Source organism: Mesoplodon mirus (genome assembly GCF_964341445.2).
Source record: "Mesoplodon mirus genome assembly, chromosome: 9".
Lineage (NCBI taxonomy): Eukaryota > Metazoa > Chordata > Mammalia > Artiodactyla > Ziphiidae > Mesoplodon > Mesoplodon mirus.
In genome coordinates this window covers 103419504-103444667 of record NC_138985.1, presented here as the reverse complement: position 1 = coordinate 103444667, position 25164 = coordinate 103419504, and the positions used below count along the sequence as shown (strand labels likewise).

The following is a 25164-nucleotide window of genomic DNA, read 5'->3' as shown; positions in this document are numbered from 1 at the left end:
GGTGGGCTCATTTTTTCCATTCCCAGAACCTCTGGAAAAGTGGACAAAAGTGGATGTTTAAATTGGATGCTGAATCATCTTGAATGTGGCATGGAATTGAATTCTAAATTTGGATTTGTGACTTTCCAGTGAAATCACATTTCTGGCACCTGTGGCCATGGGTGTCAATGACAAACGTGGTGGTATAAATAGCTGTGGATGGAAACCCTTCAGCATAGTCCCTAGTCCAGATCCGGGGAGCAACCATGACGACCCTCATCTTTCTTGCTCTCCTGGGAGTCGCTGGTGAGTCTTGATCAATAAGTGATCAGTAGGTGTCTATGACTTTTTTAAGGATGCACTTTCTACTCTGGAAGACAACAATGAATGCTGAATATAATCTCTGTACTCAAGAGGCTTAAGGTGTTGAAACAACAATGTACAGTACATATGTCTGTAGATAACTAAATCTCACTTGCTGGAGAAGATGATGCAGGGCAGGGGTGATCAGTGTAGAAAGTATTAAGAGGAAGAATCTGCCCTGAATTTCAGGTACAGTCTATGAAGTAAGAGTGAAAAAGAAAAGATAGTCAATGTTAAGGGAACGTTGTTTTGATCTTTATAAGAACTTGGAGTTAATAATTGGGACTAATGACTAATCTTGTGCTCCTTGAAGAGGCTGTGAGCATCACAGCCTGAGTCTCCTCTATACTAAAGGGCACCTTAAGAGAGATCTTAACAGGAAAAGATACTCTATTTCTCATGAATAAAAGCTATGGGCTGGTTTTACCACATCTTCACTAATGAAATCTCTTTGATGTAAAACAACATGTCATGCAATCATGAAAAGAAATAGAGAAATGACTATTTCTGTTTTTATACTATTCAATACTATTGTACACTTCAAACTTACTACAGAATTTTCCTGAATTTGGTTGTTATAAATAAATTCAATACACATATTTACATATCAAAAAAGTCTATCTCAAATTACTTTAAAATATATGAACAACAGGGCATATATCATATAATCCCAGACATTTGGAGTCCTTAGAAATCATAATAAATCAGTGGTCCAAAATTTACAGTGCTGAATAAATTTAAAATGTTGGAAATATAATTGGGATGAGGGGAAAGATTAGAGAGAGAAACCTTATAACGTTCTATGAGATTATTTAGTTAACATTTTAGGTGAGAACCAAGAAGAGATTGTGGAAACAAAAGTACAAAACTCCCCATTTTTTCCAGGTCAGAACATTCTCAGGTGGTATTTAAAAGTTTCCTTTCTGTTACCTCATGTGGTGTTTATCCTATACTGAACTCTACAAATAAACACAATCATGGTGACTGCAAAGCTTAATTGAACACATACTTAAATGTCTCCTTAGCAAGGTTTTATGTAAAAAGTATTCTTTATATTCTCAGGTAGTCGGCTTCAAGGCATTTATTATGTAAGGAGTCTCTGATTTGTATGTGTGTGTGTGTGTGTGTGGGTGTGACATATGTAAAAAAAATCAGTCTACTGATCAAATTTAAAGCATAAATTAAAAATTAGATACTTATAATAGCATAAGTAGCATATGTGTTAAATGTATAGAACAATAAGATTTTGAAAACAATTATATTAAAATCACTGTTTCCTGATTATGCATGACAAGAAAACATGACCTTTTTTTTTCTGGTTAATCTGCAAAACCTTGCTGCTGAGTAGAAATTCCACAATAGCTCCAACTTCTCTCTGTCAGTTGCCTTCCCCACTGACGATGATGACAAGATTGTCGGGGGCTACACCTGTGCAGCGCATTCTGTCCCCTACCAGGTGACCCTGAACTCTGGCTACCACTTCTGCGGGGGTTCCCTCATCAATAGTCAGTGGGTGGTGTCCGCAGCTCACTGCTACAAGTCGTAAGTAACCAATACTCACAGCCCTGTTCTCTGAGGTCAGGTCATCCCCAGCCCTGACAAAGCACAATCAGGGAGAACTACAGAGTTATGCTTGAGGGGGGAGCATTCAGATTTCAAGACCTCATTATCCCCCCACTGCCCAGGCGTTGTATGCATTGAGGGATTTTCCCACAAAAAGATACCCTTAGAGTTCCCTGATGGCCTTGCAAATGAGGGCAATAAAGACACAGGAAGAAAAATAGTGAGTGATTAACTATACCTAGAGTACCTTAACAGCACTAATCATTATAGCTCAACCAGGAAAAACATGGCATATGCAAGTAACAAAACACAGGAAATTTCCAGTACAACCTAAAGATAAACACAACTCATTCTATTCCCTTAATATTCTGCCATATCTCTGAGGCCTGCCACGGCTCCTTACAATAATTGATAATCCCAACCAGATTAACCAACACCAGTTGCCTTTTCACCTCCCACTGCTGGATTGGCACCATTTGGTTCCCATTCCTATACCTAATGAATCTAGCAAGATGTTGGGTTGTGAGTCTGGCCTTGGAGTGACGCCTACCCAAGGAATCCTCTAACCTGCACCGTAGGTGGTAGGACTACCTTAAGTGCACGCTAACCTGTGTGTGTATGTGAGTGCTTCAGGGGGCTTCTGTCTGTGCTTATGCTCAAGACTGGGCTGTCATGGAATGGGAAGGAGCTCACGTTGGAGACTTAGAGAACTTGTAACCTTTTAATCCAGCCGAATGCAGGTGGGTCTGGGAGCACACAACATTGAGGTCCTTGACGGCAATGAGCAATTCGTCAAAGCAGTCAAGATCATCGTCCATCCCGATTACAGCAAAAAAACCTTCAGTAACGACATCATGCTGATTAAACTGAACAAACCTGCCACTCTCAATGCTCAAGTAGCCGCTGTCCCTCTGCCAAGATCTTGTGCACGTGCTGGTACCGAGTGTCTCATCTCTGGCTGGGGCAACACCAAGAGCAGTGGCTGTAAGTGTCACCTGGAACAGAATCACCAAGTCTGAGAATCCTAGAGGTGAAAAACGTGTTCAGAGTCAGTTAGCCCTAGCTGTCACTCAAGGCTATGTTCCCAGAGAATAGTGGGATTCTATGGAGTCTTAGAATATACTAATTGAAATGCGTAACGTTCCTCTGCTTGACAACACCACAAAAAAAGGACTATGGTAAAGTTGCCAGGTATGCAACTAAAATGTGATTAGTGATTTGCAGGGAACCAAACCACGAGGAGGTACACAGAACAGAGACTAAGAGATTTGGAACTTTTCAAAGCATAGCCCTGCTTCAGAAATAAAATCTCTAGATTTGAGATCTATGGTCACTGATGCTAGTGTCAGAGAGAGAACAATCTGTTGATGAAAACCGTTCGGAAGACCCTCCAGATATAAGTTGTTCTTCCAAAACAGAAGTTACCGGCAATCTGAGAGAAGGAATGGGAATATTGGGAAGAGGGGGGAGAGATCCTGAGAAAGAAATGCCCCAGATTGGATGGGTAATCCTCTTCCATTTCCACTCTTGCCCCCAACAGCCAGCTTCCCTGAGTTCCTGCAGTGTCTGAAAGCTCCCATCCTGTCTGACAGCGCTTGCCGCAGTGCCTATCCCGGCCAGATCACCAGCAGCATGATGTGCCTGGGCTTCCTGGAGGGCGGAAAGGACTCTTGCCAGGTTACTTGCTTTGCACGCCTTCTCCTTCCAGCTCAGCCTCACATATCTCCACAGTATTTCCCATTTCCTGAAACTCAGAAAATTGAAAAGTTCTCCCTGGGGCTGATTATGAGGGCTGAGGGACAGATTTGGGATAAATGATAAATTCATTTTGCCATATTAATGGTTCGGGATCAGGGGAAAAGATATACAGAAGATCATGTGCAAACAGTACATCCAGGTGGGCTTCTGAGGAGGGCTAGAGCAGAAGGAAACTTTGAAAGGAGCAGGTTAGATGGGCAGCATTGCACTGCCCAGTCCTCACCTCTTCTTGGCACTACAGCCCTGCAACTAAGGAAAGAGGGAGCTCAAAGGAGGAGAAAGAATAGGGGTCCAGTATGGAGATTGAGGGTTGGTTTTCCAGTCAAAGAGAAGGGCTTCATGGAGGATCAGTAGCCTGGGAAGGTGGTCCCGGGTAAAGGAGGAACACCTTTGAGCCTTTCTCCCATCTGGGCACAGTTGTGAGTTCTAACTGGCTCTTCCTTCTTGCCCAGGGTGACTCTGGTGGCCCTGTGGTCTGCAAAGGACAGCTCCAGGGCATTGTCTCCTGGGGCTATGGCTGTGCTCAGAAAGGCAAACCTGGTGTCTACACCAAGGTCTGCAACTTCGTGAGGTGGATTGAGAAGACCATCGCTGCCAACTAAACGGCTTCATCTCTTCATGACCCTACATGTTAGTCAGCTTCACCTTCCTCCCATCCTGAAAACAGTATCTAAATAAAAACATTTTCTCCTGTACCAGATATATCCGAGAAGTGTCCTTACTTGGTTTGTGTACTTTCTCTTCAATGTGGCTACTGAGAATAGGGTGCATATAGAGTTGAACTATTACATGAAGATGGAATTTGAAAGGCTATTTAGTCATTCATTCATTCAGCCTCATGAAAATAAATTACTGCTCACCTACTATATGCCAGACTCCGGGTGGATATTTGGGCTATAAAGATGAATAAGGTTAGCCATCACTGTTACCACTGTATTTTTACACAGATAATGACACTAAAATGCAGAAAGTTAAAATCGACTAAAGTCACTCAACTAGTTCATTGTGCAGCTGAAGTGAAGCCCCAGCCATTCTTATCCCATCGCTTTGCTGCTGCTGTGTGACCCTGTGCTCTCCCTTTGTCTCTAATCTACCTGAAACTCTGTGAGGCTAGACTAGGACATGGAGAATGTTTTAAAAAGCACAGATCCTGCATTTCCAAGGTTTCATCTACCTATTTCTTTTATTCTCCAAGATACTCTTGTTTTCCATCTGGAATTTTACTGCTACGGCATGCATGATTTCTGCCAGTAATCTGTACCCCCTCCCACACTAGACCGCCCAAATCCCAGCTCAACGTAGGTACTATTTTGAACTGTAAGCAAAAAAAGGTGCAAATGCAGATAAGTTTTGTGGAAAATTGATCTGTTACCGAGACCATAAAAGTCTTGACTATAGGGGTGGTGTTCTCTGTTCTCTTCCGCCCTATCCCGAGAGGCAGCACAGACACCCCGCTTTAGTTCTTCAATGTTGTTCCCTGCAACTTTTCATTTTTCCTTGGATCATCTAGAGGATGATTAGGAGTACAGGTCCCAGTACATGATTCCTATGTGTATTTGGTATGAATCAAGGATGAAAGATACAATATGGTCTGAGCGTAACAGCATTGGAATAGGTCGAGGAGTTCTGAAAGGTAAATACGTGTGCAGTCCCGGTAGGAGAATGGGATACGGTGAAGGATGGGTATGATCTTAGTTGGTGCGCTGTAACCAGAAAACCACAGATTGCGTGGCTTAAGCAATAGACAGTAATTACTCACAGTTGTTGAGACTGGAAGGTCCAAGATCAAGGTGACACAGGAGGTAGTGGGGGCCCTGTTCTGGCTTGTAGACAGCTGCCTTCTTGCTGTATCCTCACATGGCTGAGAGAACTGACTCTAGTATTGTAATAGGGGCGGGGCAGGCATGCAGCCAATAGCACGTGGCCGTTACCCTGTTACTGAGCAACTGTTACTGCGAGATCAGAAGCAGGAGACCCTTCACCTGGCGGGTGGAGGTCCCCCTTGGCCAATGGTTGGCCATGTCGTGGTCCTTGCGGGGGGCAGTGCGTGTGGTAAGAGGTGTATCAAGGGCCAGTGGGTGAGCTGGGGGGGCCTCGGGGACAGGCTGGGTGCTGTGTCCTGCAGAGCTCCAGAGTCCTCGCTACGACAGCCCACTGGCCGGGCCCAGGCCTTGAGGCAGGGGGAACCTCTCCCCCATCCCTGCCTCTGCGACCTAATGGCCACAGCAGTCTGCACGGGTCCACAGGACCTGCTCCCCAGGTCCGCTTTGGGTGGCCTGAGGAGCCTGAGCGCTGGCTGGGTCCTGGGCGCCTGGCTCCCTCAGTGATGACAGCTGGGCAGGGTCTGGGGACCTGGCCCTGAGGGCACCGTCAGCGGAGAACTACCTCTACGGCAGGGCCTGGATGCTGGACGAGCGCTCCCGGGTAGGGTAACCCTCCCGTGCAGGGACCCCCTCCTCTTAGCCAGGGCCTGGACCTCAGAGGGCGAAAGTCCAGCCTTGGGACCTTGCACTTTCTTGTCAGAACAGAGAACAACATTTGTTTTGGTGGAGGTTTACAGGAACATCGTGACCTGACCGCGACCTGACCTCAAGAACAAAGGATCTGACACCAAGAAATCTGTAACAACTAACCATGCCCCTCCTTCAGCTTTCCTATAAAAGGGCTTTGCTGAAAGCTTTCAGGGAGTTTAGGGTTTTTAAGGTATGAGCCACCCGTTTCCTTGCATGGCCCTTCAATAAACCTTTCTCTGCTCCGAACTCTGATGTTTTGGTATTGTTTGGCCTCATTGTGTGTCAGGCACACAGACGTGTGTTAGGTAACAGTATCTCCCTCTTATTAGAGCACTAATTCCATCATGGGGGCTCCACCTTTATGACCTCATCTAAACTTTCCAAAGGCCCTACCTCCTCATACCATCTCCTTGGGTGTTAGGGTTTGAACATACAAATTTTGGTGGTGAGGGACACAGATATGCAGTCCATAACAGGTATCTCAGAAGAGGAAGGTATGGGAAGATACATTCCCCTATTACCAATTTTCTATCCCTTTGTATACCTCTGGATGGCACATTTGCAGGGAGCAGTCCTAAGCCCTTCATGTTACCTTATCATGCCACTAGGATGGAGCCCAGATTCCTTAGCCTTGCATTCAGGGCTCTTAAGTGTTCAGTTATAACTAATCTGTCCTGTGTATTTCCTTAGTTGTTATCGAATTGCTTTTATGTTTGCTTATGGCCTAAAATAATTTCACATATAACTCCTCTTTTTTTTTGTTTTTAAATGGTACCTTATATCTACCTTAAATAAACATCTTAGGCTTCTCTACAGAAACAAATGAGTTTAAAGATTTCCCTGTTCCCTCTGAAACGTTCTTTTACCCCACCCATCACCACCACCAATATACGCCTACTCACCTAACCACCTCAGGTAGAGGGAAGATTCAGAGACCTGAAAAGATAAGTGAGATAACATAAAAGATGAGAGATCAGGGCAGGCCCAAAGTAAAGTATGAAAAGGCAAATAAATCATTTTTCTGGACACCATCCAATAGTCCCTTTTCAGCATATCTTGGCATTTTCTATCTCTTGTTTAAAATCTGACTTGTTACAATTTGTGAAATTATATTAAAATGTGAAATCTATATGCTCTTTGGCCCAGCAGCTAAACTTCTAGAATCCTATCCTATTAAAATGTGCTTATAAAAACAAAAATGTGTAAGTGTGAGTGTATCATTTAGGAATCATTCAGTTGCAAGGAACAGAATGTCCAACTCATACTTTAACATGTACTTTAAAATGCACTGGTGGAAGCTTAGAAATAGTGAGCACTGCAAGAATGGTTTGATTCGGCAATTCAAAAATGCCATCAGGGGACCCAATTTATTTCTGTCTTTGCCCTCTGCATCACTGTCAGCTTTATCCTAAGGATAAAGCCTTGTGATCAAGACAGCTGTCAGAGCCATACTCTCCCTTGCCTGTGTCTAGGGAGAAAGAAGCTTTTTCCCCAGAAGCCCCTGTCGGACACATTGTGTCTCCTTAACTGAATTTGGTCACTCTCACATCCCTGAGCCAATAACTGAAGAGGATTATGCTGTTGAACATAATTAAGTTACATGGCACACCATCAGAGCACGATGGATATTCATTTTGCAATAAACATGGCCTACTTGGTATATATTTGGTTAACTGAGTAATTATAAGGTTAGCTATCAAGAAAAGGAGGTGTAGATTTTAAGGAGGCAGCCACAGTCTCCACCAGAGTAATCAAGGATGCTTACTGATGTGTTGTCTACATAACAATGAAAATCCGGAAATAACTCAAATAGTCATTAACAGAGGATTGATTAAATAAACGTGGTATGTTGTACAGTAGAGACAATGTAACTATTCTATTCATTTATCCAACCGCTTAACTTATTGAGGGCCTATTACCTGCCTCACAGTGTTTAATTCACTAAAGATACAGCAGGGAAGAAAACAGTTAAAACCTTGCCTTCACGGTGTATTCATTCTGATTGGGTAAACAGAAAACAAATAAATAGAGACTAGAGAATATTATGCTAATCAATGCAAATGCCACAGGAAAAGAAAACTGGATCAAAGAATGGATAAATGGAAAGCAAAGATCTGCTTCCAAAGTATAATCAAAAGAAAAACATCAAAAGACCTGTGAAAGCATACTATGATTTAAAAACCCATTTTGTAGTCAGAAGAGATATCTCTCACCAAAAGATATCTACTACAAATAAATACCTAATTCATGATTCAATAAAATCCAGGAAGACATGATATTTCATAGCAAAACTAAGGCAATGTAAAGAGGTAACAGTCTGAGATTAGGAAAAAAGTTTTTTTGCTTGCTGTGTCTCATTACAGTAACAGATAGATTTAATTTATTTATCACTTGCTCTGAAAACTCTCAGACGGCTCTCAACTGTCAACTTCACGGTTAGGACCTTTGATGGTTATGTAAAATAAAGCAATATTTGCACTTGGAAGTTTAGCTACTTATGTAAATATTTTTTCACATGGGATATATAAGCTGGATAGAAGTAACTTCCCTTCAGACTGGTACACTCCATAATCTGTTAGTTTTCCCATTAACGAGCAAAAAATTTTAAGGTATACTCAAGATGAATTTATCTAAGAATATTTGCCTTAATAAGACAAATAGAAGCCTCTTCTTCCCTAGAAATCTTATTTAATTCATTATTTAAATGAAAACTAGTTTAATCATTTATCTTTTATGGCAAGTAAATTTAGTGTTAAAATCAAATTTTAAAAGACCTTTAAAAAATAAAGATATTTACTATCTTGGTATGATTTTAGCCTTACTTTTAAAAGTCAAGTAAGAATGTCTGCCTTGTTGAAAAAATGCGACTATAAAAGTCTTTATTTAGTCTTAAAAATAACCATTTTTTCTGAGTAGCTCAGTCTAATCCCTTTTTAATTTATATTCCATCTAAGCTGTGGAAACTTTCTAAACATACTCTTGCCATACGATCCAGCAATCACACTCCTTGGTATTTACTCAAAGGAGCTGAAAATGTATCTCCACAGAGAAACCTGCACATGGGTGTTGATAGCAGCTGTATTTATAATTGCCAAAACCTGGAAGCAAACAAGATGTCCATCCTATGAATTAGGTGCTAATATTCCTCCCATTTTATAAATTAGAATACTGAGGCTTAAAGAGGTTAAATGTTTTTATCAGGACAAGGCACCTAGAAAGTCCTGAAGCCAGGAATTGAACCCTACCTAGGAGCTTGACTCCTGAGTCTATGCTCTTCACTGCTATTAATAAACATGGAAATGTTACAAAGATTTAAGGACTTACAACAATATTTGGACATAGATAAAAAAGTGTCCCCAGAGGCCTAGAAAATACGGGGATCCTAAGGTTATAGTTATTTTATTTAACAAGCATTTATATAGGACTTACTATTTACCATTAGAACTTGCTGTTCTAAGCACTTTACAAATAGAAAATCTGAACAGACCAATAATGAATAAAGAGATTGAGGCAGTAATCAAAAACCTCTCAACACAGAAAACCCTAGGACCAGACAGCTTAGCTGGAGAATTCTAACAAACATTCAAAGAATGGACACCAACCCTGCTCAAACTCCTCCAAAAGTTGAAGAAGGGAGAACACTTCCCAACTCATTCTACAAGGCCAGCATTACCCTGATATCAAAGCCAGAGAAAGACAACACAAGAAAACTATAGACCAATATCCATGGTTGAAACCACTATTTGTTACATATCTCGGAGGGGGGGGCAGTCAGAAAGTTAAGGCTAACTTATAAAAAGAAGGAGTGGGGTGCATTAAAAAGAGTACTAAGTGTCAAACACAGAAACTGAACAGGTAGGGAGATTGATTTTATTCAGATTATTGCAATAAGAATATCCCAGATCTGGAGATCAGAGTGCCTCAGCAGGATGCTTTTGCCTTAAGACTTTTGTAGGGAGATGTAGACAAGTTACAGGTGGGGAGATTAACAGTTGAGGTTGTTTTGCAATCAGGGGAATTCTCAGTTAGCTGAACAGGAAGTGTTTATCTCTAGTTGTAGTTAGATTCGGGGGGGGGGCGGGGGAGGAAACAGTTCTAAGCTCAGCTAATCATTGATGAGAGAAAGAATGGGGAGCTGGAGGGTCTGCATGGTTCAGGCAAAAGCGGGAAGGTCTGTGGCTGTCCTTGTCACACGTCCACAAAGGAGTCATCCAAAGTCTTATGGGAGCCATGAGAAAGAGTGGATGGAGCCTTTTCAAACTCATGTGGGGAAGGGTCACTCTTTGTGATAAGCCATTTCTCAGAATACAGAATTTCCAAGAATTTTTCACCCACTGCTGTTTTCTGGAGCACAGGGCTCAGGTAAAGTTCTACACATCAGGGGAAATCTGGAAACACCGTTCCGAGTCCTGACTTGCCTGTTAACTTCCACGAGGCCTACGGCATCCTTGTCAGTAAAATGGCGAGTGGAGGATGATTTGTTAAATCTATTTCATACCCCAATGTTTGAAGAGTCTCTGAGAGGGGCAGAGGGACTCTTGGGGAAAAGGGAGATGGCAAGTGAGGGCAGGGAGAGAGGTTCACAGTCACAAAGGGAGGAGAGGACAACAAAGAAAGACTGTGTCACAGAGAGGGGAGGAGAATGTCAGCAGGTACTCCTGGGATTTTTAGGGTCAGAGAAGAGGCACCAGGGGCTGGACTTGGTCTGCCCCTTTCCCTTTCACCCACATCAGAGACAGATCTCAGGTGTGCCTTATGTAACTGGATTTTGATCAGGGCTTGTTTGAAGACATCTGTAAAAGCCTTGCTTCTCCCCTACCCCCCCAACTTAATATTTTCTCTCCCCGCTGTTCTTGCCAAGGACGCTTGGACTAAAGATTGAGACAGCTGACAGCTTGATCTGACTTGTCTGCTCCTGGTGAGATCCCAGCCTGCCATGAAGTGCTATCTCATCTTTGCACTCATGAGCGCAGCTGGTGAGTCTGAGGTCTTGTTGCTGCTTAGGCAGAGATGCGGTGGTGTGTGGGAGGGTCAGAGAGGGAGGTAGCTAGCCACAACTGAAGAGAGAGGAGTTGGTGGGCATTTCCTTCAAGTAACTGTTGATGCAAACGAAAGGAACCACTCTCGATGCACAGCTCACCCCACCAGCAGCCTCTCTGAGCTTCTCCGGTGCCTGTGAGCATGTTAGGATACATCACTATAAGTCCCCTGCACTCTCCCAAGGCTCTTGAGTGGGTGATTTCCTAGATTGCCGTGTCTCCTGGACAGACACCAGAAAAGTATATCTTCCCTTTCTCTGAGCAGATGGACTTTGGAGGAGTGAGTGCAGGAAAGGAAGGGGGGCTAGGTCAGGGGCTCTGAGAGCCTCGTGGCCCTATCCCAAGCTTTTCCACTCCTTTCACCACCAAAGTCAGGTAGTATTTAACTTTTTCCTTTCATTCCTGGCAAAAGTTAATTTAAACTACTATTTTTAAAGTAGTTAAGTCTTTTTTTTTCATTTTTATAATACACAGCACTGCCAATCAGTGTTTTTGATCAGCCTCAGATAAGCCTTTGCATTAGTTTCACAGAACTTTAATATACCTCCATCTCAAGCAAAGACATGTGTCAGTTTTCTTCATGTGTAGAGCTCAGGTGACATGCATGATTGCCCTTTGATTTAAAAGAATATTTAAAAATAACTTGAAGACCTTGACATTGTCCTTGAAAACCTTAAGGTGGGAAAAACTATCCTAGCCAACTCTCACCGCTTGCCCTGTCTCTCCTTCTACCTGTGACCCCACTGATTCTTTAGGAGTCATTCTGGCCCAAGATTCTAACACTGAGAAGATGAACATAGCAGAAGATTTTACTATTCCTTACATGGTCTATCTTCAGTCCTTCCCAGAACCCTGTGTGGGGTCTCTCATTCACCCTGAGTGGGTACTGACCGCTGCTCACTGCCCCTTACCGTAAGTATCCGTTTGCTCTTGGGAGCCATGAGGGTTCTATTCAAACAAAATCAGGTCTGATGAGGCATCCCAGCAAGTTCTAATGGCATCCTAGGGAATTAGAAGACCCAGGAAGAGAGAGGGTCATCTTCCCAACGGGGAAAATAATACACACTTGGGTGGTTTAGGAGGAGATGAAGAGGAAGGTGTCAGAAGACTCTTTCTCACAGAGAGTAAATAATATTCATTCATTCAACATACTTATTGAACATTTACTATATTCTAGGGACTGCTTAATGCACTGAAAAAACAGCAAGGGAACAAGACAGAAATTCGTTTTCCCTCATGGAGCTCACATTCTGGTAGAGGAAGTAAGCCATAACAAATAAATGTCCCAAAATAAAATATTAAAAAGAGTGCCAAGCTGTAAAATACAGGAATAAAGCAAGATATCTACTTTACTTAGGGTGATCATGTCAGGCCTAGTTGAAGAGATGAGACCAACAGGAAGAGGAGGATGCAACCAAGTGAATAAATCCTGGGGAAAATTCCAGGCAGAGGGAATAGTGTACAGAGTCTATGAAGCAGTAAAGATAACTGAGTGTTTGCCAAACTGAGAGACCAGTGCTGAGTGGGTGTAATGAGTAGGGATGGGTGTTCACAGGCTGAGGTCGAAGTGTTAGCAGAAGCCACGCGATGCAGGTAACAGGAGAAGGGCAAAGGAGCTCTGCACGAGATGATGCTGTCCCTTACAAACCTCAGTGTCTCTGTTGTGTGTGAGAAACGGTTGTATGACTGGGACCTAGCCAGAGTTTCAGGCGTATATAAGGGTCATTTCTAACTCAGAACTCTTAGCCATCTGGTTGTTCAAGACAGTTTACTCAGACCCAGATTGAAGCCGTGCTCTGTGTGTTTATGAGACATACAAAGGAAATAAAGACAGTTCATCCCCTCCAAGAACTGGAGCTGGTAAATTGGATGTTCTTCTCTCAGCCAGGCCTAATGCATGAACTGTTTCTGGTAGGCAGTGGTTCCAGCGTATCTGTTACGTGACTGGACTCCTGACACTGGAAGTCTGTGGGTTTGAACTTGTCCAGGAAATATAATGGAAGATGGTAAATGGGAGTCCTGATAGACTACTAAGAGTCTTGTGAATCTATAATCGGTGTAGGCAGCACATGGTAAATACAATGATATGGCCCCAAGAGGAGCTGGGAAGGGCCTAAGAATATCCAGAAACAAAGGGTACAATATGCTTGCTCAAGAGTTTCTTGAGACAGTGTAGTGCAGACAACGACCTCTGGAATAAAGGATTGTGGTGCCATCTCTGTTACCTATTCATTCAGATCATCCATCATCACCAGCATCATCACCAGCATCACCATCATCACAACTAGATCGCACTGAGTATGTTCTAGGTGGCAGACACCATGTCAGGTTGTATGTATATACATTGAGTCTAACACAACGGTCCTATAAACTATTGTTATTACTATTTTACAGACCAAGGCCAGTCACTTGAGTTCTCAGGTCTAAGAGATAAGATTAAGATGATTGGAGGAGGTCACCTCTGACACTTCTTGCAATTCTGACATTCTGTGACCCTGTTCTCTCCCAACTCCCTGCCTTCTTTCTTCCATAGTGTTAAAATCCGATTGGGAGTTTATCAACCCAACATCGAAAATAAGAAAGAGCAGGTACGGAATTTCTCAATGATGGTGCCCTACCCTGAATTCAACGCAGGATCTCTGAACAATGACTTGGTGATGATAAAACTGTCTAAGGCTGCTGCACTCAACAACCAAGTGGGAACCATAGCCATAGCTATGGAACCCTTATCACTTAATGATTCCTGCTTTATCCCAACCTGGACCTGGAGTAAATATAAAAACCGTAAGTGTTTGACTCTGTGTTCTTCATCCTGAGAAGGTTTTGGCACTGGGGAAAATGTGGAGGGATATACCTGAAGGAAATAGCTGCTATGAGGTAATGCTCTTGACCCTAGAGGGATTACTGCAGGGCCTTACACTACCATTATACTCTCTTTCAGTATTACCAAAGGATGCTGGAACCACCACTCGATATCTGAAATGAACTGATAAAGCTAAATGTATTGCTTATTATAGAAGAGCAATGCTGGGCAGACACAGTCTCAAGGAGCAGAGTCCTAGGCTTATATGGGGTTTGTGGGAAGCTTTCCATACAGGGTTTGGAAGACTTTCTGGGGCTTAAGAAAGTTGACATCATCTGTAGAGGCATGGTTACCTGGGTGAGATTGTTGTTGATTGGTTGGCACTCAGCATGTTTATTGGAGGCGAGTCTGATTTGCTGACTTTAAAAAGTGACATTGATTGATTGGCTTGCCAAAGCCTGTTCACTGAGGCAAATTGTCATGGGTGATAATCAGGTTTAAACCCTTCTCTGGTAGTTACAGAACAATTCATATGTTCTGTAAAAATAAAAAGTGGGAGACTGGGGCTTCCCTGGTGGCGTAGTGGTTGGGAGTCCGCCTGCCGATGCAGGGGACGCGGGTTCGTGCCCCGGTCTGGGAAGATCCCACATGCCGCGGAGCGGCTGGGCCCGTGAGCCGTGGCCACTGGGCCTGCGTGTCCAGAGCCTGTGCTCCGTGGCAGGAGAGGCCACAACAGTGAGAGGCCCGCGTACCGCAAAAAAAAAAAAAAAAGTGGGAGACTGTGTTGTCTATCAGTCTGTTTTGTGAAAACAACAGTAGAAAGTGGGAACTTTTGTATTCTCAGTATTTGGCAACTTCATTTTCAATTTAGAAGCAACATTCCAGGGAATCTAAGTGAACATATTTTATGAACAAATTGAAGATTTTAAGTCTTATTCAAAGTAACTGTATCACATTTTACAAAGTAATTCATTACACACCATTTGAAAACAAAATAAAACTACATAAATGTTTTATCCCATAGGCTCTGCGTGTCAGAATCATAGTGACAAACCAATTCTATAAGCTCTCTGGTGCCAGCCTCCCAATATTTATTGAGTTCATTATTTCAAGTAACTAGGTTATTTTCACCTAGCTTGTTCTATGTATTTCAATTCAATTTCCATAAAAACTTAAAACTGAACATAACTCTTCTTGTTCTTTTCTGACTTGACATTTTCTGGTCTAATCTGCTTTAAGACGTTAGATTGGATATATATCAGAAAAATCCTTCTCTGTAAGTAACACTAGGCTTAGCCTGAGCAATCTCTGGTTAATTTTTTGTTTCCTTCCTCCTTGTTACTCTCTACCAGAGATTAAAATTATATAATGCCTTGGTTAGACTCCTTGCATCCTGAGGTTAACAGCATAGTAACAATTGCTATTAGTGAGATGAGCAATATTACTTCTTAGGGGAAAATATATACGTATATTTATACATATACACGCACATACACTTATAAATAATCCATTTATAAATTATCTCACTAAAAAAGCATGTTTAGACACATTAAAAATAGTTTTCTACCTTTATGATTAAATGTAAAGATGATGAAGTAGGTGCCAAAAATGAAGCTTTCTTGGGGACAATGGCTTTGTGTCTCTCTCTTCTCACAATCATTCATAATTTTCCTGTGGGTTTTTCAAGCTTTCTAAGTTATGCACGCTACAGAGAGAATTATAGATCTGATGATATCTGACGTAAGGCTCACATAATGCTCTGAATCCACTGCTCTGACACAGAGATACTGAACAAGGGACTCTAAGAAGGATGGAATGTCTGATACCTGCCATAAATATTCCCGGGTATTAATGTATTCACAAAATAGAGGCTGATCACAAGAGTATATGTGATAAGAAGAGTAACCCTGGACTTCATTTCTCTTCCCCACAGTTAGTGACCCTGACATGCTGACTTGGATCAACCAATATACTCTCCCCTACAATGAGTGCCAGAATATGCAAGATGAAAGAGTGGCAATAAACATCATGTGTGTGGGACAACCTCTAAAGACCTTATCTGAAAATAAGGTATCTTTCCCTTCCCCAGACAGGAAGATAGCAAGGGGTCCATGAGGAGGAGAGGTGCCCATGGGAAACCAAATGGTGCCCAACAGGAAGGCCTGGAGCCCTTCTGCTCTTTCTCCTCAGTGTCTGGATTTCTCATCAATTCCCCTGCCTTCCTTCACCGTGGGAGAGATTCGGGGCGAGGAGCCATTTGTCCTTTCTCCCCCTACTTGCTCTCAGTTTGGTCAAATTCAAACCAAGAGAGGTAAGCCCTACGTGGATGTGAAGAGAGGTTTGTCACCTCTCAAGAACAATGATTCCAGGCCGTGAGGTGCTTCTGCTACTATAATGTGCCACTTCTTGCAATGAATTCTTGTTCCACGAGGACAAAGCACGATTGATCTCCTGTTCCCTCTCTCTGGCAGGAAGTCTCAGCAGCTCCAGCCATCTGCGGTGGGAGGTTGCATGGCATCTTGACTTGGGCAAAAGGAAGTGTCACCCTGGGAAGTGAAGGATTCTTCACAGAAGTTAATCCTTATGCAAGATGGATCGTGAGCATCATTGAAAGCTACTGAGGCTCTTCTGTTCCTCCATCCCTTCAGCACAGCCTCTTCTTGATTTCTACACTGGATCCACGACTCTACCTTTCTTGTTCTTGAACAGAATTCATTAAAAACAAGAATGACACTAAAAACTTGGGCCGTGGCCCCTGATCTCTTTATCACATAAACTGTAAACATGATGAGAAATTTAGCAACATCCTCACCATTTGTTCATTCAAAAATTATTGAAATATCAGCTATTTGGTAGGTACTGCATATGCCAGGGATACATTATGACACAGACTTTGCCATCTGTTAGCCAATACCTTGTGACAATTGCTACAATGGAATGAACAATAAGTTCCATGGGAGTATAGACGAAAAAACATTAGGGTATCAGAGTCACGGGAGGTACCACCCAAGAGGCAGACAAATTAGGGGAGAATATTGTAAAACTGAGGTTTAGTTAAGTAGAAGTCAGAAAAGCATAAAAACTGTGATGTGTGCTGGAAAATATATGTAAATAAGTAACACTGGAGGGTAGAAAATTGTTTGCAGAGGGGGAGAGAGAATGTGATAAAAGAGTATTATTTATAGCAGGTAAGTGTTAGATAGCAAAGGGCCTGACCTGTTTGGTAAAGGAATTTAGATGTTTATCTTGTAGGCATCAGAGGGTATGTCATTAAAGCCACCATGGTAAATGAAACATTGTCAAACTTCTGAATTGGGAGATGTAGGGAAGCAGAGTCTGTACATTTTAGACATATTGACTGTGAGTAGAAACAACAGGGGCAGAGTCAGGGAAAGTCAGCTGAGTTTCTGACTTTCACAACGGCCTAGATGGTGGTTCTAAACAGTAATCTAAAGAGAAGCAATGTTTTCATGTGTAATGGGTCAGGAACGATGGTTATGAATCAGAGAGATGGGGCATGTTATATTTGAGGTCCTTGAAGGAACTAGAGATGGTCGTTTCAAGCAGACAAAGATCTGGCTCTCAGGTGATATCCAAATAATAATGGGGTGGGTTCTGTGTTTATAGGTAGTAGGTGCAGACTTTAGTAAAGCTCTGTGCTACTGGGAAGAGCTCTGATGGATGCTCAGTGCTTCTCTCACACTGGCACAAAGTGAGAAGATGTACAGCATCCCAAACCCATTGACCAGGACACCTAAGAATACAGAATTTAGAGGATGCTGAATGACCCAAAAGTAGGGGTTCAAGTGATATATGAGAGGCTATAGAGTTACATGTAGGGGAGGGGCAGTGTGATATGGGATTACCTGTTAAAAAGGGAAAGAGGAACAGAGAGGGCCAGTGAGATGAGCAGAGAGAATCATGACACAGGAGAAAAAGACTGCAAAGAGTGAAGAGATTTGGAGCTGCATCTCATGAGGGAGGTGGTGAATCTGTGTGTCTGTAGAGATTGCTGAGGTGGGCTGGGTTTTGGTCATTGATAATACTCTGAGCATGGATGCTTTTTCTCTCCTACTAAAGCAAAGCAAAACAAAACAACAATAACAAAACAGAAAAACCATCCGGGCTATGACTAAGACCACAGCTTATCCTGGCACATAGAGAAAAACCATATCCTCAAATCTGGACACTAAGGCCATTTAATTCAACTACACTTCTTTTTCTTGTAATATTTGGCCCGTCGGAACCACAAGCCCCTGTGTTTGCCTTTCTTCTCCAGTGGGCTTGTCCCCAGTTACGCCCTGCTTCCTGTCTCTGATTCACTGACGAGTGCTCCCTGCTCCCTTTACTGAATCACATCTATATTTGTTCCAGAGTTTTTAATAAAATGCTCATCTGATCACTTCTTGTAACTTTTTTTTTGCAGTACGTGGACCTCTCACTGTTGTGGCCTCTCCCGTCGCAGAGCACAGGCTCCAGACGCGCAGGCTCAGCGGCCATGGCTCACGGGCCCAGCCGCTCCACGGCATGTGGGATCCTCCCCGACCGGAGCACGAACCCGAGTCCCCTGCATCGGCAGGCGGACTCTCAACCACTGCGTCACCAGGGAAGCCCCTGTAACTTTTTTTTTTAATTGACATAGTTGATTTACAACACTGTGTTAGTTTCAGGTGTACAGCAAAGTGATTCAGTTAACTTCACGTAACTCTTCAATTACATCTTCAGCACTTATTGACCATCCTATATTTTCCAAATCATCATCTGTAACATTCTCCATGATGACCATTTCAAATGTTCTCCTCTCTTCCTCCAACTTTCAGGGCTTGCCTTCAGCAGACGACCTCTGGTTTGGGAGGAGAGAGACTGAAACCCTCAGAAGATAGCTCTGATCAATTTAATTGGCACATCTATAATCCGTAGAGCTCCATCTACAACAGCAGCCCAAGACCGGGGTCCAATGCTATCCTTTGTGAAAGGAGTTTAAACATCCTCCTTATTCAAGTGACTCATCACCAAGCCAAACTTGCTATTACATTTTTCTACCTTAACAGGCCCAATTCTAATGACTGGGCTTCTGTTCTGTTCCTGCAGTAAACTCACCCCTTGTATCCCAGTTGCATTAATGCTGTCTTTGACTTGACAACCTTGTCTGATTCTCTGGCTCCTATAAGCCTGGACTCTGCCTTACTCTCCCCAGGTGGTGCTAGAAACCCATAAGAGGCCAGCTTCTTGCTCTCAGAACATCCTGCTGCTAAGTGCCTGCCATACACTTAGTTTCCCTGGCCTGCCACGCCTCTACTGGCCACCTGGCCCTGACAGCCTGCCTGGATGCCCTTCTACCCTCACTTCAGTATGCTTTGGTGTTAGCTTAGCTGACCCCCTCCTGTTATTGTCACCCCCATCCGCTCTTTGACTCCTACCATCTGCCCCACCACTGCAAGTTCATTTAATTTCTAGATTCCCCCAAAGAGTGACCTAGGGTCAGTGTAGTTGAAGGAGTGTGGATTTGGGATCCAAGCTGGTATTTAATCCTAGCTTCAACAGCTACTAGCTGTGTGTCCTTGGGCAAGTAATTAAGTAATTTAAACTCTCTTGCCTTAGTGTATTTCTCTCTCAAATGGGACCCATAATACTCTTCTGGATTGTTGGGCATAAATAACTTATGTAAGGCACATAACATAATACTTAGCACATAGTAGGCACTCAAGAAATCATAATTCCACTGAAGCCTTTACCAAGGGATGACTGGGAATCAGTCACCATTTCTTTACATCTGTGCTTATTTCTTCAATTAGAATTAAACTTATTTGCTGGGACTTCCCTGGTGGTCCAGTGGTAAAGACTTCGCCTTCCAATGCAGAGGGTATGGGTTTGATCCCTGGTCGGGGAGCTAAGATCCCACATGCCTCGCCACCAAAAAAAACAAAATGTAAAACAGAAGCAATATTGTAACGAATTCAATAAAGACTTTAAAACAATGGTCCACATCAAAAAAAAATCTTAAAAAAAAAAGAATGAAAACTATTTTCATGTCCAAACATGTCAGGATTCATCCCAAATCCAGTTTATCTAGTTCATCCCAGTTTATCATCAACAAGCTCCCACCAGGGCACTCTGTGTGTATGCCTAAGCTCAAGGGACCCTTGCGTGGATCCTGAAACCCTAACAATTATTAACTCATTATCAACTCCCCTCTCCCCAAGCCCACCTGTATTTAATCCCTTACCTTCACATTAGACCCCCTCTTGCTCCCCTACTCAGGGGCCCTGAAACGTTGGCATATGGGTCTTAAATACTAGCTGTGTTTCTGCTTGGGGCTCCAGAGTCTGAATTATAACCAAGATGTTACACAAAGGTATATAACTCCTTTCTTTGCCACTCGAAACTACAAGCGAAATTTTGAGCTCATGCTTTCTGCTCTCTGAGGACCTTCTAAATGAAAGAATAAGGAAGGAAATAAGAGGGGTAAAATTTGGAGGAAGTAAAGAGAAAACATGCCTCATATTTCTTGAAAGTCACACCCTATCTAGTAAAATACTGACAACTGAGCAGGCATTTTTATACATTGATTGATTGATTGAGAGAGTGACTGAGACAAAGGAGAACAAGTAGACAGCTGTCGTTGGTGACTGTATTCACGTGCCAGTCCTTCAATTCCACAATCTTCAGGCTAATCCAAACCGTGAAGGTAACTATGGGGCAGAAGCTGGTTTACACAATCAGGAAATACACTGCTTTTCCCTCCAAGTGATTAGATTTAATCAGTACAATTCTGTCTATTCCCGTCTGATTCTGCATCCAGTGTGACTAGCTTGGCCCTTTCCTCACTCTTCCTCTCGGGCCACTCACCTGACCTACTCCATGTGGCATGTAGACTTCCCTGCGTTCTCTGACCATGTTCGCCAAACGGCCTCTCCTGATGGCATCACCAGCAATGTTTTTTTATTTCCCCCAACCAGGGTTTGAACCCTGGGCCCCAGCAGTGACAGCACCGAGTCCTAACCACTGGACCACCAGGGAATTCCCACATCACTAGCAATGTTATGTGCGTCGGTTTTCTGGAGGGGGGCAAAGGTGCCGGCCAGGTAACACCTCCCCCATCCCAGTAGTAATGTATTCACTATGCAGAGAGGGGTGTTGAGAGTCCTAGACGTAGAATCAGAATTCCTGTTTGTTGAGACCTGGTTCTACTACTATTAGCTATGTGACATCAGGTAAGTCATCCAAACTCTTGAGCATCCATTTCTCTATTTTTAAAAAAATGGTGGTATATACTTGCCTAATAGAGCATTTGAAAGTATTGAAGGAGAAAATGAAATTAAATATACTTTGCAAAGACACGGACAAATCACTCTTATCAACCTGAAGACGGGAGACTCACAGGACATTGATCAATATTTCCTATCTGGGTAACCAGGGAATAACATTATCCATTCAGTCAAAAAGCATCGTTTGAACCCCTACCATCTGCCATTCTGCGAGGGCTAGTTTCATCACCATGGAATCAAGGATACAGGCAATAGTATTAAGGCATAGTTCAGGGTCTGAGAGAGCAGAATTGCATCCAGGAAGTCGCCAGAGAGCTCTCAGGATTGAGACGTTGAAGGGAACCCATCAGAGCAATGGTCCTTTCCATCACTCCAGCCAGATGCTTGGTTGTAGTTGTTTTAAGAACTGCCAGCAGAGGGCCCCAGCTTTCCTTTAAGAGTCAGTGGCCCAGGGCCTCCCTGCCCTACCATCTCCTCTGTATTAAACCGCCTCTCGATGGCCTCTGACTGCGGACCTCCCAGTGATATTCTCAAACAGAGGTACCCTTCCTCGAGAAATGAGAGAACACAGGTCTCCAAATGCCCCCAGGGCTCTGGGCCAGGCTCTCGACCTCCTCTTCATCCCTGTCCTTGTCCTCTAGAGCCAGGCAGGTGTTCACCACCACACCTGAAAGGGGCTGAGAGAAGACCAACACCTATGGCTGCTGTCATGCCCTTGGTGCAGGTCGTGGAGATCCGTGGGCAGATGGCGCTCCCTGATGGAAAAAACTTCTCACCGCCCACAAGCACTGAGGAAAGAGCAAGTGCCTGCAGCTCTGCGCCGCAAACCACATGCCCACCCACCCGGCCATCAGAGACGGAGCTGCCTTTGAAATGCCTCCTTATTCACTCACTCCCACCCTGCACCCCAGTTACCTGCTCACGTGGTCCACACCGTCTGGGATGGAGAAGCTCCGAGCTGGAAGCAGTGGATTAGCGGCGGTCCGGTCTCCCATCTCTGCAGGGGTCTCAGGATGGGGGTCTCTCTCATAGCGCCTCTCCCGCTGGCTCCCGGCCATTTGTCTGGGGCTGAGTCTCCTTGTTCTGCCCTCACTCCATGTGTGCCCTTCCTCAGGCTGCAGACCCAGTTCTGAGCCACGGCTTTTAGGTCAATATTTGGTACCTCCTCCACCACGGAACTCAGACGCTGGTCCTTTCTAGGTCAGGCCCTCTCTGTGGATCTTAATTTTAGAAAGATCAACTTGAGATTGAGGTGTGAGAAATTTAGGCAGTGCTGAGTGCCGAGAATGTGGATCTAATTGGAAAAAACGTGTGCTTATTTATTCCAGGGGTGTGAGTGGGGGGTCATACGTTGAGATATTCACTCTACCCCTTTTCTGAGCTCCCAGAATTTCTCTGGGTTTCTTTTCAGCACCCCTCTGGGCACTGATACTGGTGTTGAAATGCAATATGCTTTTTATACACGATACTGTGGAGAAAATAGCTAACAGTGGTTAAGTGCTTCCTACGTGCCTCTGTATTTTCCTAAAGGCTTCACCTGAATTGTGTTGTTTAATCCTAGCAGCAACCTTCTGAGTTGGGTAGAGTTACTGTCTGTACTTTGCAGACACAGAAACTAAGTTTCAGTGAGATGAGGTCTTCCCCAAAGTCCCAAGTGGCAGAGCCAAGGCTGCCCCCAGCCCTGCAGAGCCCACGGGTCGACTGCTGTGCTCATTTGGCTGAGTGTCTCTGAAGCGCAGTGGGGAAGTGGCAGGGGAGGTCTGCTTGTAGTAAAGAGGCCAGAAGGGCGTCTCTGGGTGGGGAGGAAGCAGGCTGCGGAGGGCCATCAGGGCAGAGGAGGAGGACATTGGGTCTGTGGTCGGGAACCAGAGGTGGTTTTTATTCATTTGCCCAAGAAGGATGTCTCACTGTGTCTTTACTGCAGGTGCAGAATAGGGTTCTGCCCTGGGTCACATTGGCCACGTGTAGGCTCAGCTCTCTGTCACTGACCCGCGTGGCCCGGTAATCTGCTCCAGGAAGGGATATGACCTCTTCATCCCCGGAACTCCGCAGACTGGCCAGCACCTGTAGCTGCCCCTGGAGATCCTGTTGGTACCAGCTCATCCAGGGGTACTGGGAATCCCTCAGGATGCAGCGTAGGGTTTCAGCCTGTCCGCGAGGTACCAGGACCCACCTGGGGCTTTGCTCCACCAAGCTTGTGTCGGCATCTGAAACACACAAGCAGGCCAGGCTAAAGGTCCTGGAGGTAGTGGTCACTGCCAGAAATAACTAGTTACAGCCGAATCCTGAAGAGAGGGTCCTATGAGTAAGGCCGAGAGGAGGCTGCTGGGAACAGGACGGGCACTCTCACAGGGCGAGGAGATACGTAGAGCTGGGATCAGGGAGCAAAACCTTCTGTACCTACAGGGGTCCCAGTGACCCAGTCCCTTTTTCCCTCCCTCAAGCCACCGAGTGGCTGTCTCTGCCTGGCCTCTGACCTGTACTCACTGCAGCCATGAGAACCCAGCCCCACAGGATGGGAAACGGGGCCATTCCCGGGCCTCTCCAGCAGGGCAGTGGGACGGGGGACCGTGGGACAGGGACAGCCTAGGCAGGAGAGCTGATCTTGGCCTGTAAGGTGGCGATTAGTGTCTGAGACTCTCTGGGCCCGACACTCAAAAGGGAGCGGCTTTTCCAGGAAACTCAATATCTTATCTTCTCACTGAGGCTCAAACCTCAAACTGGAGTTTCCTGTTTTGGCACGCCAACGCGCACTCACACTCGTACACACTCCCCAGGCTCACTGGGGGCCTTAGTGAAGGTACCTGGCCCTGCACCCTCTCAACTGCTTCGCAGAGATTCCATGCTGAATCCGTGCCTCAAATTTTTGCAAGGAATGAAAATAACTCATTGCAACGAAGCCACACTTGCAGATTGAACAAAGACATCTTCTCACAGGCATAGAGGCTGCTGCAGGTCAGTGTTGGGCGGTCGGCAATGGACACTCGTCTCCAATGACCTGTGTTTTCCTCTGTAAAAGCAAATACAAACCAAATGGAAGAGGCTCAATTCTCTTGTTGAAAATAAGGGGAGAGACTTCCTTCCCCTTCCATTTTCTTAGAGCATTTACTGTAGAAAACGTGTAGTTCTTTCTCTGTCTCTTTGAAATGCATACACTCTTAAAAGCTAAATCACCTCTTACCAGCATTAAGACCCAGGAATGTCTTTCTCAAGGACCTGCAACCATCTCTTCGGAATATAAACATCAAGGAAGATGAGCTTAACTTGGTCTAGAGCAGATGGCTGGCACCGAGTTGCAAAATGATTCCATCATAAAGATATAACATGTTTATTTCTCCTTTGGTAAAGCCAATTTGCAAACACAGATAGACAGCCCAATTACCAAGTGACTTCAGCATGAACTGTGGGTTAACAAAAGGTCCTGTCGAGTCCTCTCATTTGGGGACTAGTTATTGCTTATCTTGAGAACACGTGTGTAGTGGGTTTGATTTGCTGGCCTGTATGATAGGCCGCAATTTCTTTTTGTCTCTGCAATCTCTTAACAAAATGCTTGTGATGTGTATCACATTCTGACTTAACGATTATTCAATAATAAAACTGTTTTCTTTCTCTTCTACCTTTGTGGAGAGATTCTCTGAGTTGGGAGGGGGTTTTGTTTTTAATTGTATTTTCCCAGCAACTCACAGTGCTGCCACTTTACTGGCAGTGTGAACTTGGACTTCAGTTTCTTCCTCTGTAAGATGAAGATAAGAATGAAAGCCATTTCATAGGAGTAAGTGGATTCAGACATGAACATTTCTGAGAATAAAACTTGGCAGAGACTAATCCCTTAACGAGTTGACCACTATTATTGCAATTGTAAATTTTGGATAAAAACA

General features: G+C 44.0%; 2 protein-coding genes across 2 annotated transcripts; both read left to right on the top strand.

The window, feature by feature from the left end:
* Positions 1 to 245: 245 nt before the first annotated feature.
* On the top strand, positions 246 to 4265 carry LOC309810603 (trypsin-like; the record flags this gene model as incomplete). The annotated part of the gene is made up of 5 exons (XM_082632717.1): positions 246 to 285; positions 1725 to 1884; positions 2636 to 2889; positions 3446 to 3582; positions 4116 to 4265. 5 exons carry the CDS (start codon positions 246 to 248, stop codon positions 4263 to 4265), a joined length of 741 nt encoding a protein of 246 aa, XP_082488843.1.
* Positions 4266 to 11112: 6847 nt separating this feature from the next.
* On the top strand, positions 11113 to 16641 carry PRSS58 (serine protease 58; the record flags this gene model as incomplete). The annotated part of the gene is made up of 5 exons (XM_082632499.1): positions 11113 to 11152; positions 11974 to 12127; positions 13749 to 13999; positions 15952 to 16088; positions 16490 to 16641. The coding sequence occupies 5 exons, from the start codon at positions 11113 to 11115 to the stop codon at positions 16637 to 16639; spliced, it is 732 nt and encodes a 243-aa protein (XP_082488625.1). The 3' UTR covers positions 16640 to 16641.
* Between the last annotated feature and the right edge of the window lie 8523 nt (positions 16642 to 25164).